General features: G+C 30.5%; 2 protein-coding genes across 2 annotated transcripts; one reads left to right on the top strand and one right to left on the bottom strand.

Moving 5' to 3' along the window:
• Positions 1 to 8,999: 8,999 nt before the first annotated feature.
• Positions 9,000 to 12,956, top strand: LOC111291686 (LRR receptor-like serine/threonine-protein kinase RPK2). Its single transcript, XM_022883566.2, has one exon. The coding sequence runs from the start codon at positions 9,276 to 9,278 to the stop codon at positions 12,663 to 12,665; it is 3,390 nt and encodes a 1,129-aa protein (XP_022739301.1). The 5' UTR covers positions 9,000 to 9,275; the 3' UTR covers positions 12,666 to 12,956.
• Positions 12,957 to 14,203: 1,247 nt separating this feature from the next.
• On the bottom strand, positions 14,204 to 17,296 carry LOC111291688 (ninja-family protein AFP3-like). Its single transcript, XM_022883567.2, has 2 exons — positions 16,329 to 17,296; positions 14,204 to 14,695 (listed from the first exon to the last, which is right to left on the bottom strand). The coding sequence occupies exons 1-2, from the start codon at positions 16,972 to 16,974 to the stop codon at positions 14,283 to 14,285; spliced, it is 1,059 nt and encodes a 352-aa protein (XP_022739302.1). The 5' UTR covers positions 16,975 to 17,296; the 3' UTR covers positions 14,204 to 14,282.
• Positions 17,297 to 17,888: the final 592 nt, after the last annotated feature.

The following is a 17,888-nucleotide window of genomic DNA, read 5'->3' as shown; positions in this document are numbered from 1 at the left end:
AATTCTTAATAATCATATTCTTACGAATTTAGAAGTCTTGCGAATTTGAAAATTCTTTCAAAACTTAATTTTTTATGAAATTGAAATTCTTGTGAATCTCAAAGTTTGTGAATCTTATGATCTTTACGAATCTTAAAATATTTACAAATCTTGGAGTTTGTGCAAATCATAGAATCTTTACGAACTTTAGAGTCTTTGTGAATCTTAAAGATCTTTGTGAATCTTGGAATCTTTATGAATATTGTAATCTTTGCAAATTTTAGGACCTTTGCAAATTTTTGAGTCTTTGTGAATATTAGAAATCTTTGTGAATTTGGAATCTTTGCAAATCTGCGGACCTTTACAAATCTGGGAACCTTTATGAATTTAGAAGTTTTTATGAATCTAGAATCTTTGTGAATTTAAAGATCTTTGCAAATTTGGAGACTTTTGTGAATTTTAAAATCTTTGAGAAATTTGAATCTTGAAACTTTTGTGAAACTTGAATCATTTAGCAAATTTTTGAATCTCTAAATCTTTGCAAATCTTGAGTATTTTATGATTTTTTTAGCATTTTACAAAATTTTGAATCTTTTACGAATCTTGGAGTTTGGAATCTTTCAATCTTTGCTATGAAATCTTACGAATCTTTGAAATTTTGTGAACCTTTGATTTTAATGACGAACCCTTTAATTTCCAAATTGTGAATATTTATATTTCAAGTTAAGCATTTTTTAATTTTCAATTTTTCTTTGATCTAAACAAAATGGATATCTTTTGATCTTTGTACAATTTTTGTTTCATAAAAAATGCATAAAAAGGGCAAATGTACAGACCCTATTTTGTTTGAAAAAATTTTTGAAATTGAAATGGGTTTTAATCGTGAATTGGGTCTTACTTCAAAAATTTTTGAGCTAAAGGATTAAAAGGCTAAAAAAGTTTTGAGTTTTGATTTCATTTTAGACTTGGTTAATTTTAGCTTTAATTTTAATTTTTAGTTTAACTTTAATTTTAATGTTCATTTTAGTCAAAGTCAATGGCCAAAAAGTTAAAAAGTTACAAAAAGTGAAAGAACAAAACAAAACAAAAAAACAAAAAAAGGGAAAATAAAAAAAATATGGGATTATTGTGAAAAAGGAAACCATGGATTCAGTCATAAATTCGATTTTGGGAATTAATCAAATCATATCACAAAAAATTAATTCACAAAAACCAGATAAAATTACTAGATTCGATTCAATTTTTCCAAATTAAAGGATTGAATCCCTATAAAAAAGCTATACACAAACAGCAATAGGGGGATCAATAGGCAAATGCATAAGCAAGTTCTAGCAATTTTAAGCATTCAAAGTTTTCTACTTTTTGGGTTTTAATTCTAGAATTTTGGTTTTAGAAAATAGTTTTTGGTTCTGTAAGTTTAATTGTGGATTAAAATTTCTAGTTTGATTTTTAAAGTTATTTTGAATTTTAAGGATTGGGTTGATTTTTTAAATATTTTTGGTTTTGAATTTAATTTTTTTTAGGAAATTTTTGGTATTGTTTAAATTTTGGAATATGGGAAATTTTGGGAAATTTTTTTTTTTTTTAAGGTTTGGGTTAAATTCAATGTTTTTCTGGGCTTTTCTAAGATTTTTGCTGAATTTTTTGTTTAAGCTTTAAAGTTTTCATTGGTTTTCATGGTGGTCGAATTTTGGATTTTATTTGTTTTTTGGATTTTGTTTGAATTTTTTGGCTACCGATTGAATTTCTCGACTCCAGAATCTAGGTTCAAGGTGGTTGGTTGAATTTTTCGTTAAGAGATTTTTAGAGAGAAGGCAGAAAAAATTTAAAAAGAGAAAGAGTGAGTTTGAAAACTTAAAAAAAAAAAAAAGAGGAATTTTTTTCTTTTAAGGCAAAATAAGACATACCATTTCATTAATCGAGAAGATACATGTGTTTCTTTTAACTTGACTAAGTACCCACACTTATGACCTGATGTGTAACGCAGACTGAGTTCCTAGTAGCCTTATTGAGCCGAGCCAAGTTTCTTGCCATTACTACTAGCTTTTATTCTTTTAGCTGAGCCATTTCCTAATTGAGCCGAGCCGTATCAAATCTTTTGGTAATTTTTTTATTTAAATTTTGTCTATTTTTAATTGATTTTTCTCAAAATAAATTCATGAGTCCTACAAAACTATTAGAGGATTTTTAATATATTTAAATTTTTTTAAGAATTTTACCAAATTATTGAAAAATTTCATAACCTAATTTTTTTGAAAAAATAGTTTTTATAAAATCCTACCAATATATTAGAAGATAATCTTTGACAAAAAATCTATTAACATATTGGAAGATATTTTTAAAAATAAATTGTTTTTATAAAAAATAGATTTTGAATCTTCAATAATGAAATTATTAAGAGCGTTGTAAATAGTAATCTCTACGTAAATTTTTAAGTGAGAAAATCTTTTCTAAATTTTACCAATATATTGGAGAATTTAGATAAGAATTTTTTATACAAGGTTCTAAATCTTGTTATCACAAATAAAAGTTTTTTACAAAAAAATTTAAATGAATCTTGCGACAAACCTCTTCAAAATGGGATACTAGTCTCCATGAATGCTCATGAAGTGAGAAAATTATCTTAAATTACTACCAAACTATTGAAGAAATTTTAAGATCAATTTCGAATAATTAAATTATTTGATAAATTATAAAGATATTTTAAGACTTGGACAACTTGAAATTAAATTGGTATCATTCTTTGAATGGGCATTGTGAAGGTGTTATAACCTTCCTCATGTGTAATCGCAATCCTAATCCTAAATCTGATTTCGTAAACTAGAATCTATCATTTAAAAATCTCTAAGTCAAGCTTGGGACTTTTATTTAAAATGAGACAGATTCAGTTAAATGCCCAATCACCCATAGATAAAAAAGATTAATAGCAACTCTTAAATTTATGTTTAGGATAGATCCACAAATTATATATTATGACAGGTCCATTTGGTCTACTCTTATCATTAGCAAAGGTTGCCTCTGAAAGCTACAAAAATTAGAACTTACCAAGTAGAATTTAGTGCAAACAACAAAAAATGAAGTTTATTCTTAAAGTGGAAAGATTTTATTTGTGGATTTGGAACAAGAAATTCATCTTGTTTTTATAGTTGGAAGAGTTTTTTTTTAATATACCTAATATGCAAACATAAAAAACCTTATAATTAGAATCCCCACAGCTTAAAATAAAGTCAATGACAAAAAAAAAAAAAACAAACCTACAACAAAAAAAAAAAGAGAATTTGAATTAAAAAAATTGTTAGTAATAAAAAGTCATTAGAATTTCAACTTACAGATTCTTTGTTGGAAGCTACAAAATCAATGTAGGATTGGTTCAGCATCGAGACCCATTATCTATCTTCATCTCCATCTCCCATCTCTCTATTCCATTTTTTTTTTTTTTTTACTCTCCAAACAATACAAAAAGAGTTGTAATGTTTTCTCTTCCATTCTTGCTATTGGGTTTCTCTCTTTCTCTCTCTCTCTCTTTGAATCCAAAATGCATCGATTCAAATTCCACTCCTACTTTCTCTTTCTAACTCAACTTGTTAGTTTAACTCAGCTCTCTCAACCCATTATTATTTTTCTCCATTTCAAAGTGAGTTTTTTTTTTCTTGCTTTCTCTTTTTTTATATTTTGTTTTTTTCTTTGTCTAAATACCCATATGATTTTTAAAGAAGCTTTTCCCTTCAAGTTTTTGGAAAAAGCTTTTAGAAAAGCTTTCTTTCTAAAATTACCCATTAATTTTTTATTTTACATTGTTTACCTATCCTTTCAATACATATTAGGGGATAACTTTTATAGATATTATAAATGTGGCTAATGCCTCAAATTACTCCATTTCCTTCTTTATTTTTTTTACCAAATACAATTACAGAAAAAGGTTTTTTTTTTTATTTTTTAAAAAAGTTAAATTTTTTATTTGCTTAATTATAATTATAATTATAATGAAAAAATAATAAAAAAAAGAGGTGAGTAAAGGAAGGAGGAAGTATTGTTGGTAATTACAAAGGCCTTCAAATTTTTTTTTTTTACCAAAAAAATCAAATATCTAGATAATAAAAGAATTTCTTAAAAATATATTCAATTCATTAATGAAAAAGTTAACCTAAAAAATCCTAAGACCAGCATATTAAATCTCAATCACATATTAAAATATAAAAAATATAACTAAAATAAAAATCAATTGAAAAAATAATCTACACAAAAATCAAATAAAAAACTCACAAAAATAACAAAAAAATTATTTAAAAAATTACCAAATCTAAAATTTAAATATTTTAAAAAATGTTGTCTCTTAAAAACAAAAAAAAAAGAAATAAATTAAAAAACTAAAGGTTTTAGAATTGAGATTTTTTTTAATAAATTTAAATATATATAATTACAACTAACCAATACAAATAACCATATAAAAACTCTAGATATGAGATTTTTAAACTTTTTTTAAATCTAAAAAATCTAAAACCTAAAAAAAAAAGAAAATTTAAAATTATTTTTATAAAAAAAAAAAAATTTCACACAAAACAGATAGCATTCTTGTTAATGTTAAATGCCAGTTTCTTGACAGGCCACTGATATTAAAAGATTAAAAGAAAAAAAAAATTAACCACCAAAGATTTGACAAATTGAATTCAATACTTTCACACACCCACAAGTTCTTAAAACAAAAAGAAAAAAAAAAAAAAAAAGGACATCCACAAGTTCATGGAAAACTGAGTCTGGTTGTTTTTTTCTTTCCGAATTCCCATTTCCATACACATCAGGTGAGGGGGATTCTATCATCGGCGGAAGCACATAAAGAGCTTCTTTATAGACACCTTTAAAGGTTAAAATTATAAAAAAAAAAAAAAAAAAAAAAAACAAATTTTCTTTATTACTTTCAATTTTTTTTTGAATATAAGCTTTTTAATTCTCTAATTACTTTATTCACTGTTATTATCAAATATTTAACCACAGTTTACAATCAATCAACATTCAACATATAGTAGACGAGATTATATTACTTATAATTATTATAATATAATTAATTAATTATAATTTAAAATTACGAAAAATTTATATATAGATAAGTGGTGGATCTTTATATAAATTTTTAATGTGAGTGAATAATTGTAAAATTATATTAAAAAAATTATGAAAGAAAATCTTTTCTACTAATTAAAAAATAATGAAAATTTTGATTATTTTATTCAATGATGATAATTACACTCTCAACTAAATCTAAAATTAAAATTTAATTATTTTAAATTAAATATAAAAATTGTTTAAAAATAAAATAATTTGAACTTTAAAATCAATTTAAAATGTGTTAATCACAATTGAATAAAATACTAAAATTTTTTACTATTTTTTAAATAATAAAAAATCCTTTGCCAAAAATTATTAGTAAAATACTCTCACAACAAGCATTCACAACAACAGTTGAACATAAAAAAAAAAAAAAAAAATCCCCTCTAAACAAATCAATCAGAAAATTGAATCAATTTGCCCTGTGGGAAAAATAAAGGTTGTCTTCCTTTTATATATTAGAAAGGCAAAAAGTAGCCTTGGCTTAAATTTTTGCCATTTTCCCCTTTTAATTGCAGAATCCAAGCAATTCATAAACGCTCATTTGAAAACAGATTGGAGGTATCATCGAAATAATAAGGTAAAAAATTGATAATTTAAATTAATGGATATATAAGCCTTAATTAGCTTCAAGTTGGAATTTCATTCTCCATGAGTCTCAATTGGCTTTTAATCGATCTGATTTATATATGATTTTATTTTTATGATATTATTTAAAAAAATTAAATTTTTATTGATAAAAAGCAAAAAAAAATTTCTTTACCGATTCGATTAATTCTCGTTGCTCATAAGTTACATGACACAACTTCAAAAAAATCCGAAAAAATTTATTCTCTCACTCTAAAATGATTGAAAAGACTACGGTTCAAAATTTTAATAAAGCACCAAATTAACAACTTTGATTAACAATAATATAATGTTAATTCATCTTCATCTTATTATTTAATTTAATTAAAAAAAAGACTAATAACACCTATTAGCTAGGAATAATTAATAAATTTGATGGCATCACTCTTTCATCACCTTAATGTGAAAATTAATTGAGCTGCATGTATTAATTATATGATTATAAATTGAATAAAGAATTAGGAGGAGACAAGAAGTTTGCTTATTTTTATGTGTGGACTCTTTGTTGGACATATGACAAAAAGTTTTAAGCACTCAATGTAATTTTTTTTCCTTTTTTTAATAAATAATGTTTACTTTAGTGTAAAGTTAGCTTTTATGTTGACCCAAAACAAGGGATTTGCATGCCGGTTAGCCGGTACGTGTTGAAGAAGAAAGCAATTATTTTCCCATTTTTCTATGATAAAGTACATTGAAGAAACAATTTTGAAGGGCCCATTTTTCACTAAATAAAGGGTTAAATTGAATTTAACTTTTAAAACTTGAAACATGATGAAGAATTCGAAAACATATATGGTGTTTTGAATTTATTCTTAAAATTTGTAGTATTATTTACACAAACTATCAAGTTTTGTTGTATTTTTAAGATTTTAGATCATTTAACAAAAGCTTTTAAGATTAACAAGTGAAAATTTTTAAGTCATACTAAAGATTTATTTTAATTAATTCATATAATTATTTTGAGTATATATTATTTATTAAATTTGATATTTAAAATTTAAATTTTATCATTTTTTTATTTTTAAACAAAATTCATCATTGTTCAATGTTCATAGAATTTTGTGAAACAATACTTTAGGTTGACTAGTTGGCCAATTGTGTAGAGTATAAGGGAACGAAGTCACAACGACAATTAAAATTCTTTTAATGAAATTATAAATATAAAAAAGGTTATCAAAATAATTAATTATTTCATTGTAATTAAATTTTAATTATTGAATAATAAATTAATAAATTATAACATAATTAAATAATTCAATTTATACGTAATAAAACTTGAACTTAAAATTTAAAATTTTTTTAAAAAATTTATCACTAAGTCAAGATCTCATTTGTCAACCAACCATGTCATGAAAAAATGCTAGAAACTATGACTCTAATAAGTTGCTACATTTTTTATTAACTTCCCTTTATATCTTAGTTTCTTGATGATTTTCCTATGACCTTGCTATATTAGTTAACTCAATGAAACATCTCAAAAGATTAGCTATAATTACTATAAAATTATGATTTTCTCTTTAGAGATTTAGAATTTTTTAATTTTGCTTACACCTAGTGTTATAATTCATATATGACAAAACTTACAATTATTATATAAAAATCATGGTATATAATTCAAATCTTTTGTATATAGGTGAAATTATAATTTATTGAATATGATTTTGAACTAGAAAGTATCCTCTTAACATTTATCATGCATGACATTTGAAATTTTTTGGATAAAAATAAGTTGTAATGTGAGAATAAAAAATAAATCGTAAGTATTAAAATTTAAATTTAAAATTTATTAAATGTAAGAGATTCATTGAATTAATTAAATTAAGTTTGAATTTAATAATAAATATTGTATTATTTATTTCAAATAAATTTATTAAATATTAATTTAAGAATTCAAATATAAGAAATAAAATATAAAAAACTATTATTGCAGATTGTAATGGTTTTTAAGTAATGATAATCATTTTTGCATAAAAAATTTAAATATAAAATAAAATATGACATATTTAATGTCATTCGTATTTTAGGATATATAAAATAATTCATTGGGATCAATATTTAGGTGTTAGAAAAGATTATTGGGTGATTAGTTGCATTTAAGAATTTCATTGATTTATATTTAAAACCCTTTAAACCAAAAATATTCCCATAGGCTTTTTGTGGGGGACCCCTAATTTATCGGGACCTCATAAACCCTAAAAATTAAGGTAATCCCAATAAAATTAGTTTAAAAGGAAAAGGCCCCACTTCACCTTCTGGAAGGGCACCCCATGTGGAATCCTGTATCCAATGCCACCTGGGCAATCTAGCCTGTAGAGGACAATCTAAAGTTTAAAGTATGCCTTTTAACCCTGTCAAATCAAAGAAATAAAATATTAAAAATATTAAAATTTTAGTAAAAATTAGCGCTTAAGTTGACGGTGCTGATGCATTTATTGACCGGTTTGTGGGACCCAATCACCTCCTTGATGAATTTTTGCCTATTGTATAAAACGACAACCTAAGCCCTAAACTATTTGAAAACAAAAAAGTTGAAATTTCAAAAAAGAACAAAAAAGTTAGAAATATTTTTAAAGAACCGTGAAATTTTTGTTCAATATCGAAAAAGCCCCTATCCATGTTGGACAACTTTTCTTGTTCCATTTTGAATTTAATTATCTGAAAAGAATAATGAAATTTATGGAATGAAAAAAAATTATAATAAATTTTATTAAATTTATTAAAGAAATTATTATTAAAAAAATAATATTTGATAAATTTATATTTTAAATATTAATATTTGTAATTTTTTATTTTAAAATTATAGTATCTTTGACGTCAAAAGAATTTTAACTGCATTCATTGTCTAATAATAGATAAATGAAATAAATGATAACTAAAGATTTTTTCATTTTTTTCTATTTTTATAAATAAAATTAAAAGTGTACATAACACCTGCTGTACCATCAAGCCCGTCATGTATAAAAAGAGAAAAATATAAAAAAAATGATAAAATTAAATAAAGAAAGTTTTTAAACAATTTTTATTTGGCTACCTCCATTTAAAATGCAAAAAAAAAAAAAAAAAAAAAAACTCTCTTTAAGCCAATAAAATCATTTTAAAATTATCTTTAAAAAATCAATTTGAAATTATACTTGTTAAAATAAATCTTCAAGTCTCAAACATGTCCATTATTGTGTCGTGAAAAAGGAAACCTCCATAAAATACATTCAATCAGGATTAAATTTAAATTAAGCAAAACATGTTGGAGCTTTTCATAAATAAGGTAAACTTTTCATACCTGTCCATAATTTTCCCATAAACTGCACAAAGGGAAAGTTCTAAAATAACAGAAGGAGAAGAACAGAAAGGAAAATAGAACGCGTCTTTCATTGTTGAATGCTTCTCTCTTTTTCCATCTCTTTCTTTCCTTTTTATTTTATTTTCTCTCCTCCCAAACACCCCAAAAAATTAGGGTTGGGGTTATAAAAAGAAAAACAGAAGAAAGAAAAGGAAAGACCCGGATTTCCAACTTAAAATTCTTGTAGAAAGAACTTTTTAGAGTACCCTTCGAAGAGGGTACTAAAAAAATGGGTTCTTTTTCAGCTTCAGTTATCAAGTGGCAGCCATTTTTCTTACTCTTCTTCTTTGTATTAAACTGTGACGTTTTGGGTGATAATTCTTCAGACAAAGCTGCTCTTCTTGAGTTTAAGAAGTCTGTCTCAGATCCTTCAGGGCTTTTGTCCACTTGGACCGAAACTTCCCATCACTGTTCATGGTCTGGTGTTTCATGTGACAAAAACTCCAAGGTTTTGTCTCTTAACATAACTGGTTTTGGAAAAGGGCCAAAAGGTAATTTCAACGGTACAGCTGCTTCAATTTCTTTTTCTTGTTCTGATTATAGTTTATTTCCATTTTATGGGTTTGGTATTAGAAGGAATTGTGGTGAAGTTAATGGGAGTTTGTTTGGAAATTTGTTGCCTTCTATTGGAAAATTGAGTGAACTTAGAATTTTATCACTTCCTTTTCATAGATTTGTTGGTGAAATTCCTACTGAAATTTGGGAGTTGGAAAATTTGGAAGTTCTTGATTTAGAAAACAGTTTGTTATCTGGGTCATTGCCTGTTGGCGTTTCTGGGTTAAAGAATTTGAGAGTTCTTAATTTGGGGTTTAATAATATTAGTGGAGAGATACCAAGTTGGCTTTCGAGTTTGGAACATATGGAGATATTGAATTTGGCTGGTACTCTTGCGAATGGAACCATTCCTGGATTTGTTGGAAGGTTTAGAGGTGTTTACTTATCGTTTACATGGCTTGGTGGGTTGTTGCCAGCTGAAATCGGTGAAGGCTGTAAGCTCGAGCATTTGGATTTGTCAGGAAATTACTTCGTCGGGCAGATTCCTGCTAGTTTGGGGAACTGCAGTCAGTTGAGATCGTTGTTGTTATTTACGAATATGTTGGAGGAAGTGATTCCACGTGAAATTGGTCAGCTTCAGAATCTTGAAGTGTTGGATGTTTCGAGGAATAGTTTGAGTGGTCCCATACCTGTTGAGCTAGGGAATTGTTCTGGCTTGACTGTGCTTGTGCTTTCAAATATGTTTAATCCTTATGATGACCTTGCTATGGCTAAGGGGGATCCATCTTTAAATGAGGATTTTAATTTTTATCAAGGTGGGATTCCTGATGAAATTGCAAAGCTTCCAAAACTGAGGGTATTATGGGCTCCAAGGGCAATGCTTGAGGGCAACTTACCAACTGATTGGGGTGCTTGTGATAATTTGGAGATGATAAATTTGGCTCAGAATTTTTTTGCTGGGGAAATTCCTGTTGGTCTTGGTCTCTGCAAGAAGCTGCGGTACCTTGACTTAAGCTCAAATAAGCACCTTACTGGAGAGCTTATTGAGGAACTTGCAGTTCCTTGTATGAGTGTGTTTGATGTCAGTGAAAATTCCTTGTCAGGTTTTATCCCTAGATTCTACAACCGTGAATGCCCTGATATTCTTTTCTCAGATTCGTATTCCTTTGAACCCTTCAACCCAACTTCTGCATATTTATCATTTTTGGCAAGTAAAGCTCAGGTTGGAACACCTTTTGAATTTTTTGGAGATGGTGGTCCTGCTGTGTTTCACAACTTTGGAGGTAACAACTTTACTGGCAGTGTCTTGTCAATGCCAATCGCACCACAAAGATTAGGGAAACAGATCTCTTATGCATTTTATGCTGGAGAAAACTTGCTCAGTGGACCATTTCCTGGGTATTTGTTGGAGAACTGCAACAGATTGGATGTACTGTTTGTTAATGTTAGCTACAACAGAATGACTGGTCAGATTCCAGCTAAAATCAGTAAAGTTTGCAAATCTCTCAAAGTTTTGGATGTGTCTGTGAATCAAATAGCTGGGCCCATTCCCCCTAGCATTGGAGACTTGGTTTCACTTGTTTCTCTTAATTTGAGTTGGAACCGATTACAAGGCCAGATTCCAAGCAGTTTTGGGCAAATAAAGGATCTAAGGTTTCTTTCTTTGGCTGCTAACAATCTGACCGGGCCTATTCCTTCCACCTTTGGGCTGTTGCAATCTTTAGAAATGCTAGAGCTGTCATCAAATTCTCTTTCTAGTGAAATTCCTAAAGGTCTGGTTAACTTGAGAAACCTGACTGTTCTTCTGCTCGATAACAACAAACTCTCTGGGCAAATTCCCTCTGGTTTGGCAAATGTGACCATGCTCTCTGCATTCAATGTGTCCTTCAATAACTTGTCTGGGCCACTGCCATCAAGCAATAATTTGATGAAATGCAGCAGTCTTCTTGGAAATCCTCTCCTACAGCCTTGCCTTGCATATTCCTTAATGCCATCTTCAGATGAAGCAAGTGCGGGTGATTCACAAATTTATGCTGCATCACCACCGGGATCTGCAGCCGAAAGGAATAAAAATAATGGTTTCAATTCAATTGAGATAGCATCTGTAACATCTGCTTCGGCCATTTTTTCAGTTCTTCTAGCTCTTGTTATATTATTCTTCTATACCAGAAAGTGGAATTCAAAATCCAAAATTATCAGCACCACCAAAAAAGAAGTGACAATTTTCACTAACATTGGGGTCCCATTGACATTTGACAGCATTGTGCGGGCCACTGGGAATTTCAATGCTAGTAACTGTATTGGGAATGGAGGTTTTGGGTCAACTTATAAAGCTGAGATTTCACCTGGAGTTTTAGTGGCAATAAAGCGGCTTGCAATTGGGCGGTTGCAAGGCTTTCAGCAGTTTGATGCAGAAATTAAAATTCTTGGGAGGTTGCGCCACCCAAATCTTGTCACTTTAATTGGCTATCATGCCAGTGAAATAGAGACATTCCTTGTATACAATTATTTGCCAGGTGGTAACTTGGAGAAGTTTATTCAGGAGAGGTCCACAAGAGCTGTGGATTGGAGGATCGTCCACAAGATCGCTTTGGACATAGCCCGTGCTCTTGCCTACCTACATGATCAATGTGTTCCACGAATTCTTCATCGTGATGTCAAGCCCAGCAATATCCTTTTGGATGATGATTACAATGCTTATTTATCAGACTTTGGTTTGGCCAGACTTTTGGGAACTTCGGAAACCCATGCTACCACAGGTGTTGCTGGAACTTTTGGGTATGTTGCACCGGAATATGCAATGACTTGCCGTGTATCTGATAAGGCTGATGTTTACAGTTATGGGGTGGTGCTCCTTGAGTTGCTCTCAGATAAGAAAGCTTTAGATCCATCGTTTTCTCCTTATGGAAATGGTTTCAACATTGTTCAGTGGTCTTGCTTGCTCTTGCGACAAGGCCAGGCCAAGGAGTTCTTCACTACAGGGCTATGGGATGCAGGTCCCCAGAATGACTTGGTAGAAGTTCTACACTTGGCAGTTGTGTGTACTGTCGATTCTGTCTCTACAAGACCTACAATGAAGCAAGTAGTACGACGGCTGAAGCAACTTCAGCCACCATCATGTTAGTTACTTGATAAAGCTTATGTTGATCAACATAGTCTTCATAGGAGGTAAGCCCCAAGCTTGGTCATTGCAGCAGGCTGCCCTTAGGTAGAATTCTAAGCTGTAGTTATTGCCACTTGTAAATTGTAATACAGTTTTGCCCCCTTTTTTTCTGATGCTATTTCTCGGATAGGGGTTCACTGATGACTCTGCAGAAGAATACGGAAATGTATATTTTTTAAATCCAAGTTGTACACATGTATTTGAGTTTCATTTGATATCTAATAAAACAGTAGAATAGTTTTCCTCTCTTCACAGTTCATATGTCGTGTCTATTTTAGTTTAATCTATATGAAGCCTGTAATGCAAATATCCTCTGCTGTGAACTTACTTTCTGCAACTCTAGAAGGTAAGTGATGTTGAAGTTGAACAGTTGAAGTTGCAGGATGGAAAACAATTGGCAGGAAATTTTCCTTCACGATGAAGTTTGCAAATGCTTCCGGTAGATTTTTTATTTTGTATCATGATTTCATTGCCTAGTGTTATTATTCTGCTCCCAAACTGCAAATAAAGTTGTCAATACTTCAAAATGAACATCTCTGTGTGTATCAGATTATCTTCAAAATCTAAAGGATAGTACATTTGATTTCAGGCCTTGCATCCGCAGACTGTGACATTGGAATAATCTGCAGCACTTTCTCTGGTATATGCAAACTTCTAATTCCTTTTGGACCCAAGATTAAGAAATAAATACTAGGATGTTTTGTATCTGTTCTCTGACTTGTTAGAGTTGTAAAAAGAAAGACAGATTATAATGGGTGATGTTTTTCCATTATTAGGAGATTTAAAGCTAATGCAGGGTCTCTAACACTTGAAATTCCAATGAGGCAATCGTTCGCAGTTTCAGTTTGATTCTTTTGTGCGTGGGACAGCCCCCAAATGCCACCACTACATGAAAAGACTTTGAAACCAGTCTCAAAAGATTTATCAAGACAACCCTGAGATTTTATGGGAATATGAGGTTCAGGATTTATTTTGTTAGAATCCTGAGTTATACAGTGAGTCCAAGAAAGATTGTGGTTGTGCATTACGTGTATATGGAACATATCATAGTGCATGAGGTGGCGCAATCAAACTTGGTTGTTCACCCATCATATCACTGACATTTTCAGTCAGGTCTGAAATAACTATGCCATTGTATTGCCCTTTAAGACACTTTAAATGGTTGCCCCTTCGGGATGGATTAGAAACCTTCAAATTCTTTTTCTTTTTTCTTTTTTTTTAATTCTTGAATAACTACTTTTCCAAATCCAGCCTCTTTTCACTTCAATTTTTCCATTGATGATTTTGCTGATTTAGGTCCCTTGAAGGAGATCCAAGGATTCCTTTTGCCGAGCATGTGATTTTAAAGGAAGCCTTTGTTTTATGGTTTGAATGAGGATTGAATTTGTGATAGATTGGAAGAGTTCATATCAGAAGTCTTGAAAGGAAAATAATGCATCCATTTTAACTTTTCAAAGAGAAGCTTCATTCGCTAAAAAGGTTAATAGCCTTGTCCAGAATAAAAGAAAAGAGCTTTTGCAATTAATAAAGGCGAAAATTCATTAACCTTTTCTCTGCATTCCTCCTCGTGGATTTGCATCAGAAAAGGAAAGAAGGGTTAACAACTATATGCTTTAATGGATGTGCTACATCACCACCACCGGCATGCTTCACAAATTCGGCCGGGGAGAGGAAGCTGCCATGGCAAACACATACGATTCTCACCTCCTCACCCTTTCTATATCTGTAAAGAAAGCCTTCTATTCTTTTCCCACTGGGGCCATCTCCTGTTGTTGACACACAAGGCATATCCTCCAAAATGTTCCTCACAACTTCCTTAACTCTCTTTTCAGCTACTGCTGGTTGACTAGGCTGATTATCAGTCACAACACCAGCTAACTTTTCTGATTTTTGAGTCAAGAGTTTTCCAGGGATGATGACTGGTTTCTGCCCAGTCTCTGCTGCAGATTGCACACTAGTAAGGCTTCTTGCTTCCGAGCATTTGTAAATTCCTGTAATATAATGCAGTATATATGAGCTCAAGCTGAATGCAAGCTTAAAATAACCACAAAAACAACAAACTATGCCATTTTGTCACAATGTAGAGTCATATTGCCGCTGTACTTCATTCAAGATCATTTCCTTTGTAAACTTAAAGTATTGAAGAAAAGTTACTAAAAAAAATAGTGTAGCTCATTAACAATTTACAAAAGGTTGATGCATAGCATAAGTAACCCGCTCCCTGCATATTTTTCCCCTTCATTTGCTGCATAACAACAAAAATGCCAAAATCCATTTACCGATGAGATGACAACATTTCATACTGTCAACTATAAATTTTTTTTATGTTATCCAAGGTCATTAGCAGATCACGTTAGCATTAAGATATGATAGCTGTGTTACGGATATTAGAATCAGTTACCAGTCTCCAGAACATCTTTTCTCACCCTTCCATGCCAAATTTCCACTTTAAGCTGTAAAAAAGTTCAAAGAAGCTATGACGTTATGTCACGAGGTTTATGCTTAGGACGATGACTAGATAAAAGCCCTTGAAAATTGTAAATCTTGCCTGCATTTCACTGAATATTTTTTGCATGATTTCACGCAAGGATGTTCAAAAATGATAAAACGGAGTAAGATAATGCCACTAAATGGTTTTTGTATCACCATACCATCATCAGAAACTAAATCGTCCTTTTTGTTCAAACCACAACACAAAGTCCATCGTTCACCTAGAAGGATGGAAAAAAGGGCATGTCCATATCTCCAGGTCTACAAGATATTCACAAACTTAAAACTCCAGCCTAAAGCTATGTACCCTGGTTTGCTAAAACTATGCTTTAATATAAAGGACAGTAATAGATCACTGCCATTTATCGTATTATTCTTCACTTGAATTTCTTTTTTTTTTTTTTTTGTATCTCAGGAAGATAGTACAATTTTAACTTATGTTCCCAACTTCAATTTTCCATTGTTTATTGTTGGATCGTAGGTAAAAACTAGGATATTCTTAGTTCAACTAAAACAGAACTGTAACATAACAGCAACCCAAGATGATCAGTCATCTAGAGGAAAACATCAAAACTTTTTTTTTTTTTTTGGAAAAAAAGCAAAGATACTCCACAAATCCAAGGGAAAAAACCTAGTTCTAGAAACATCAGGGCTTTGACATCATGTTTTGGCTGCAATCCATCTACATAATCAGTCATAGACCACCTGAACCACCAGTCAAGCCAAATGTCTTACTGAATTGTATCTAAATACATTCACACATGTCACCTTAAGCAAGCCCGAAAGGTGCGGTGAAAAACTGATATTTGAGTACAAATCAACATGATCATATGGCAACAACATGATTGATGTCATCTTTTAACTTAAGATGACAAGAGAATCCCAGTTTTCCTACCTTTCATATTAGTATTTATTAGAGGGGAAAAATAAGACAAAACAAACACTAGTCTCACCAGTGTCAAGATCATATGAAAAAATTATAGGACATGAACGCTAGTAAAAGTAACATCAATCAAGATGGAACAAAGCACGAGTAAATTCACCCCCAAAATTCCACATAAAGATCAAAACTAACAGAAATGAGAAAAAGTTTTTTATGATGAACAAAATAAGGTAGGCAAGATATTTTGATACCTTGAGCTGATTGGCACTCAAGTTCTGATATCCCTGAGGAACCACTTCCTTGGGATCCAATTGAACCCTGTGAAGCAGCTACTGCTTCAACAGTTCCTCTACCACCATGAATCCAATAAGCTCCATTACCAGCCTCGTCTCTCTTATCTTCTTCGTAATTCTCCTCAGCAAAACCTGCTCTATTCCTATCCCTTACAGCTTTCAAATTCTTCTGTTTCTCTGATCTCTTTCTCTTAGCTTCCATTCTCCTTAAACTTTGCAACTCCTTCCTCTTCCTCCACTCTTCCTCGGTCTCTGTAGGCAAAGAACATGTCCTCACAAGAGAACTACAAGCCATGGGGAACAAAGAAGAAGAAGATTCATTAGTGTCATTTCTTGTTGAGTTGCTGTTGAAATCTGGTATTGAAGATGATCTAGTGAGTTTTTTGGCTCTAGGGTCAACCCCAAAACGACCATTCAATGAAAGTCCTAAGCTTAACTGAACATGTTCTTCTTCACCAATTTCTTCTTCCTCTTCATGATTTCTGTGAGAAAAATGGCTGGTTGATGACATGAATCTTTGAAGTAGATCCCTTGGAAGATTGGCCAGTTGCATGGAATTGTTTTGTTGGGTTTCTTTCTTTCCAATTTCCTCAGCTTTGGCCATTCAAAAGACAAACCAAAAATTGTAATAATAATAAAAAAGATTGATGAAATTAAATTTTATAAAACATGAAATCGTAACGATGAAATCTTAACCCCAAACTCAAAGTTCCCATTTTTTTCATTCGAAAAACAATCAAACAAATAGAGGGAAAAGGAAATAGAGGTAAAAAATCCAAAGAAAATGGAAGAAAATGAAGGAAAACAAGGGAAGAGAAGAAAGAGAAAGGAATTGGTTGAATGACAAGAATACCCTTTAAAAATGCTGGTCATGCAAACCAGACAAGTGGAGGAATGCAGAGCAACCCAAAGGAAGGACATGACCTCACGTGTTGATGTTTGAGAAAGCAAAAAATTAAAAACCAAAGATTCCGAGGTGACACCAAACGTGCTGTCGCCACGTCGTTGGTTTCTTTAAACATGACTATGTCCTTTTACCTATTACACGTGTCGCATAATCATTGTGGGAGCCACATTTTATAGCCACGTGTCATTGGATAGAGAGGAAAATCTGTCTATGGCTTATCTTAGTTTGGGTTTAGCTACTTATCTTTCATTTTAGGGAAATTGCAGTTAAAGTGGTTTGTTGTTCTTATTTGCACCCTATAACTTTTTAGTTTTTCATTTGAGACAGTGTCCATTCACGCTTAAATCTAAGATTTCAAAAATAAATTCATGTTATGTTTGAAAAGATGAATTCAAAGGAGTATCTTTGAATTTGATTTGACATATAAATTATAAAATGAAAAGTACATGTTATGTAAAAATTAATTAAAATTTAATATATTTATACAATAAAAAGATATAAAAAATGAATTTAAAATTTTTAAATATTTATAGGCATTTTAAATTCACTACTAAAAAATCTAATAAATACATTAATTTGAAAATAATCGTGATATGTTTTTATCATACAAT

The sequence above is a fragment of the Durio zibethinus genome, chromosome 10 (assembly GCF_047325235.1).
Source record: "Durio zibethinus cultivar Kanyao isolate XHJ-2024 chromosome 10, ASM4732523v1, whole genome shotgun sequence".
NCBI classification, from domain to species: Eukaryota; Viridiplantae; Streptophyta; class Magnoliopsida; order Malvales; family Malvaceae; genus Durio; species Durio zibethinus.
This window is presented reverse-complemented; position numbering and strand designations above follow the sequence as displayed.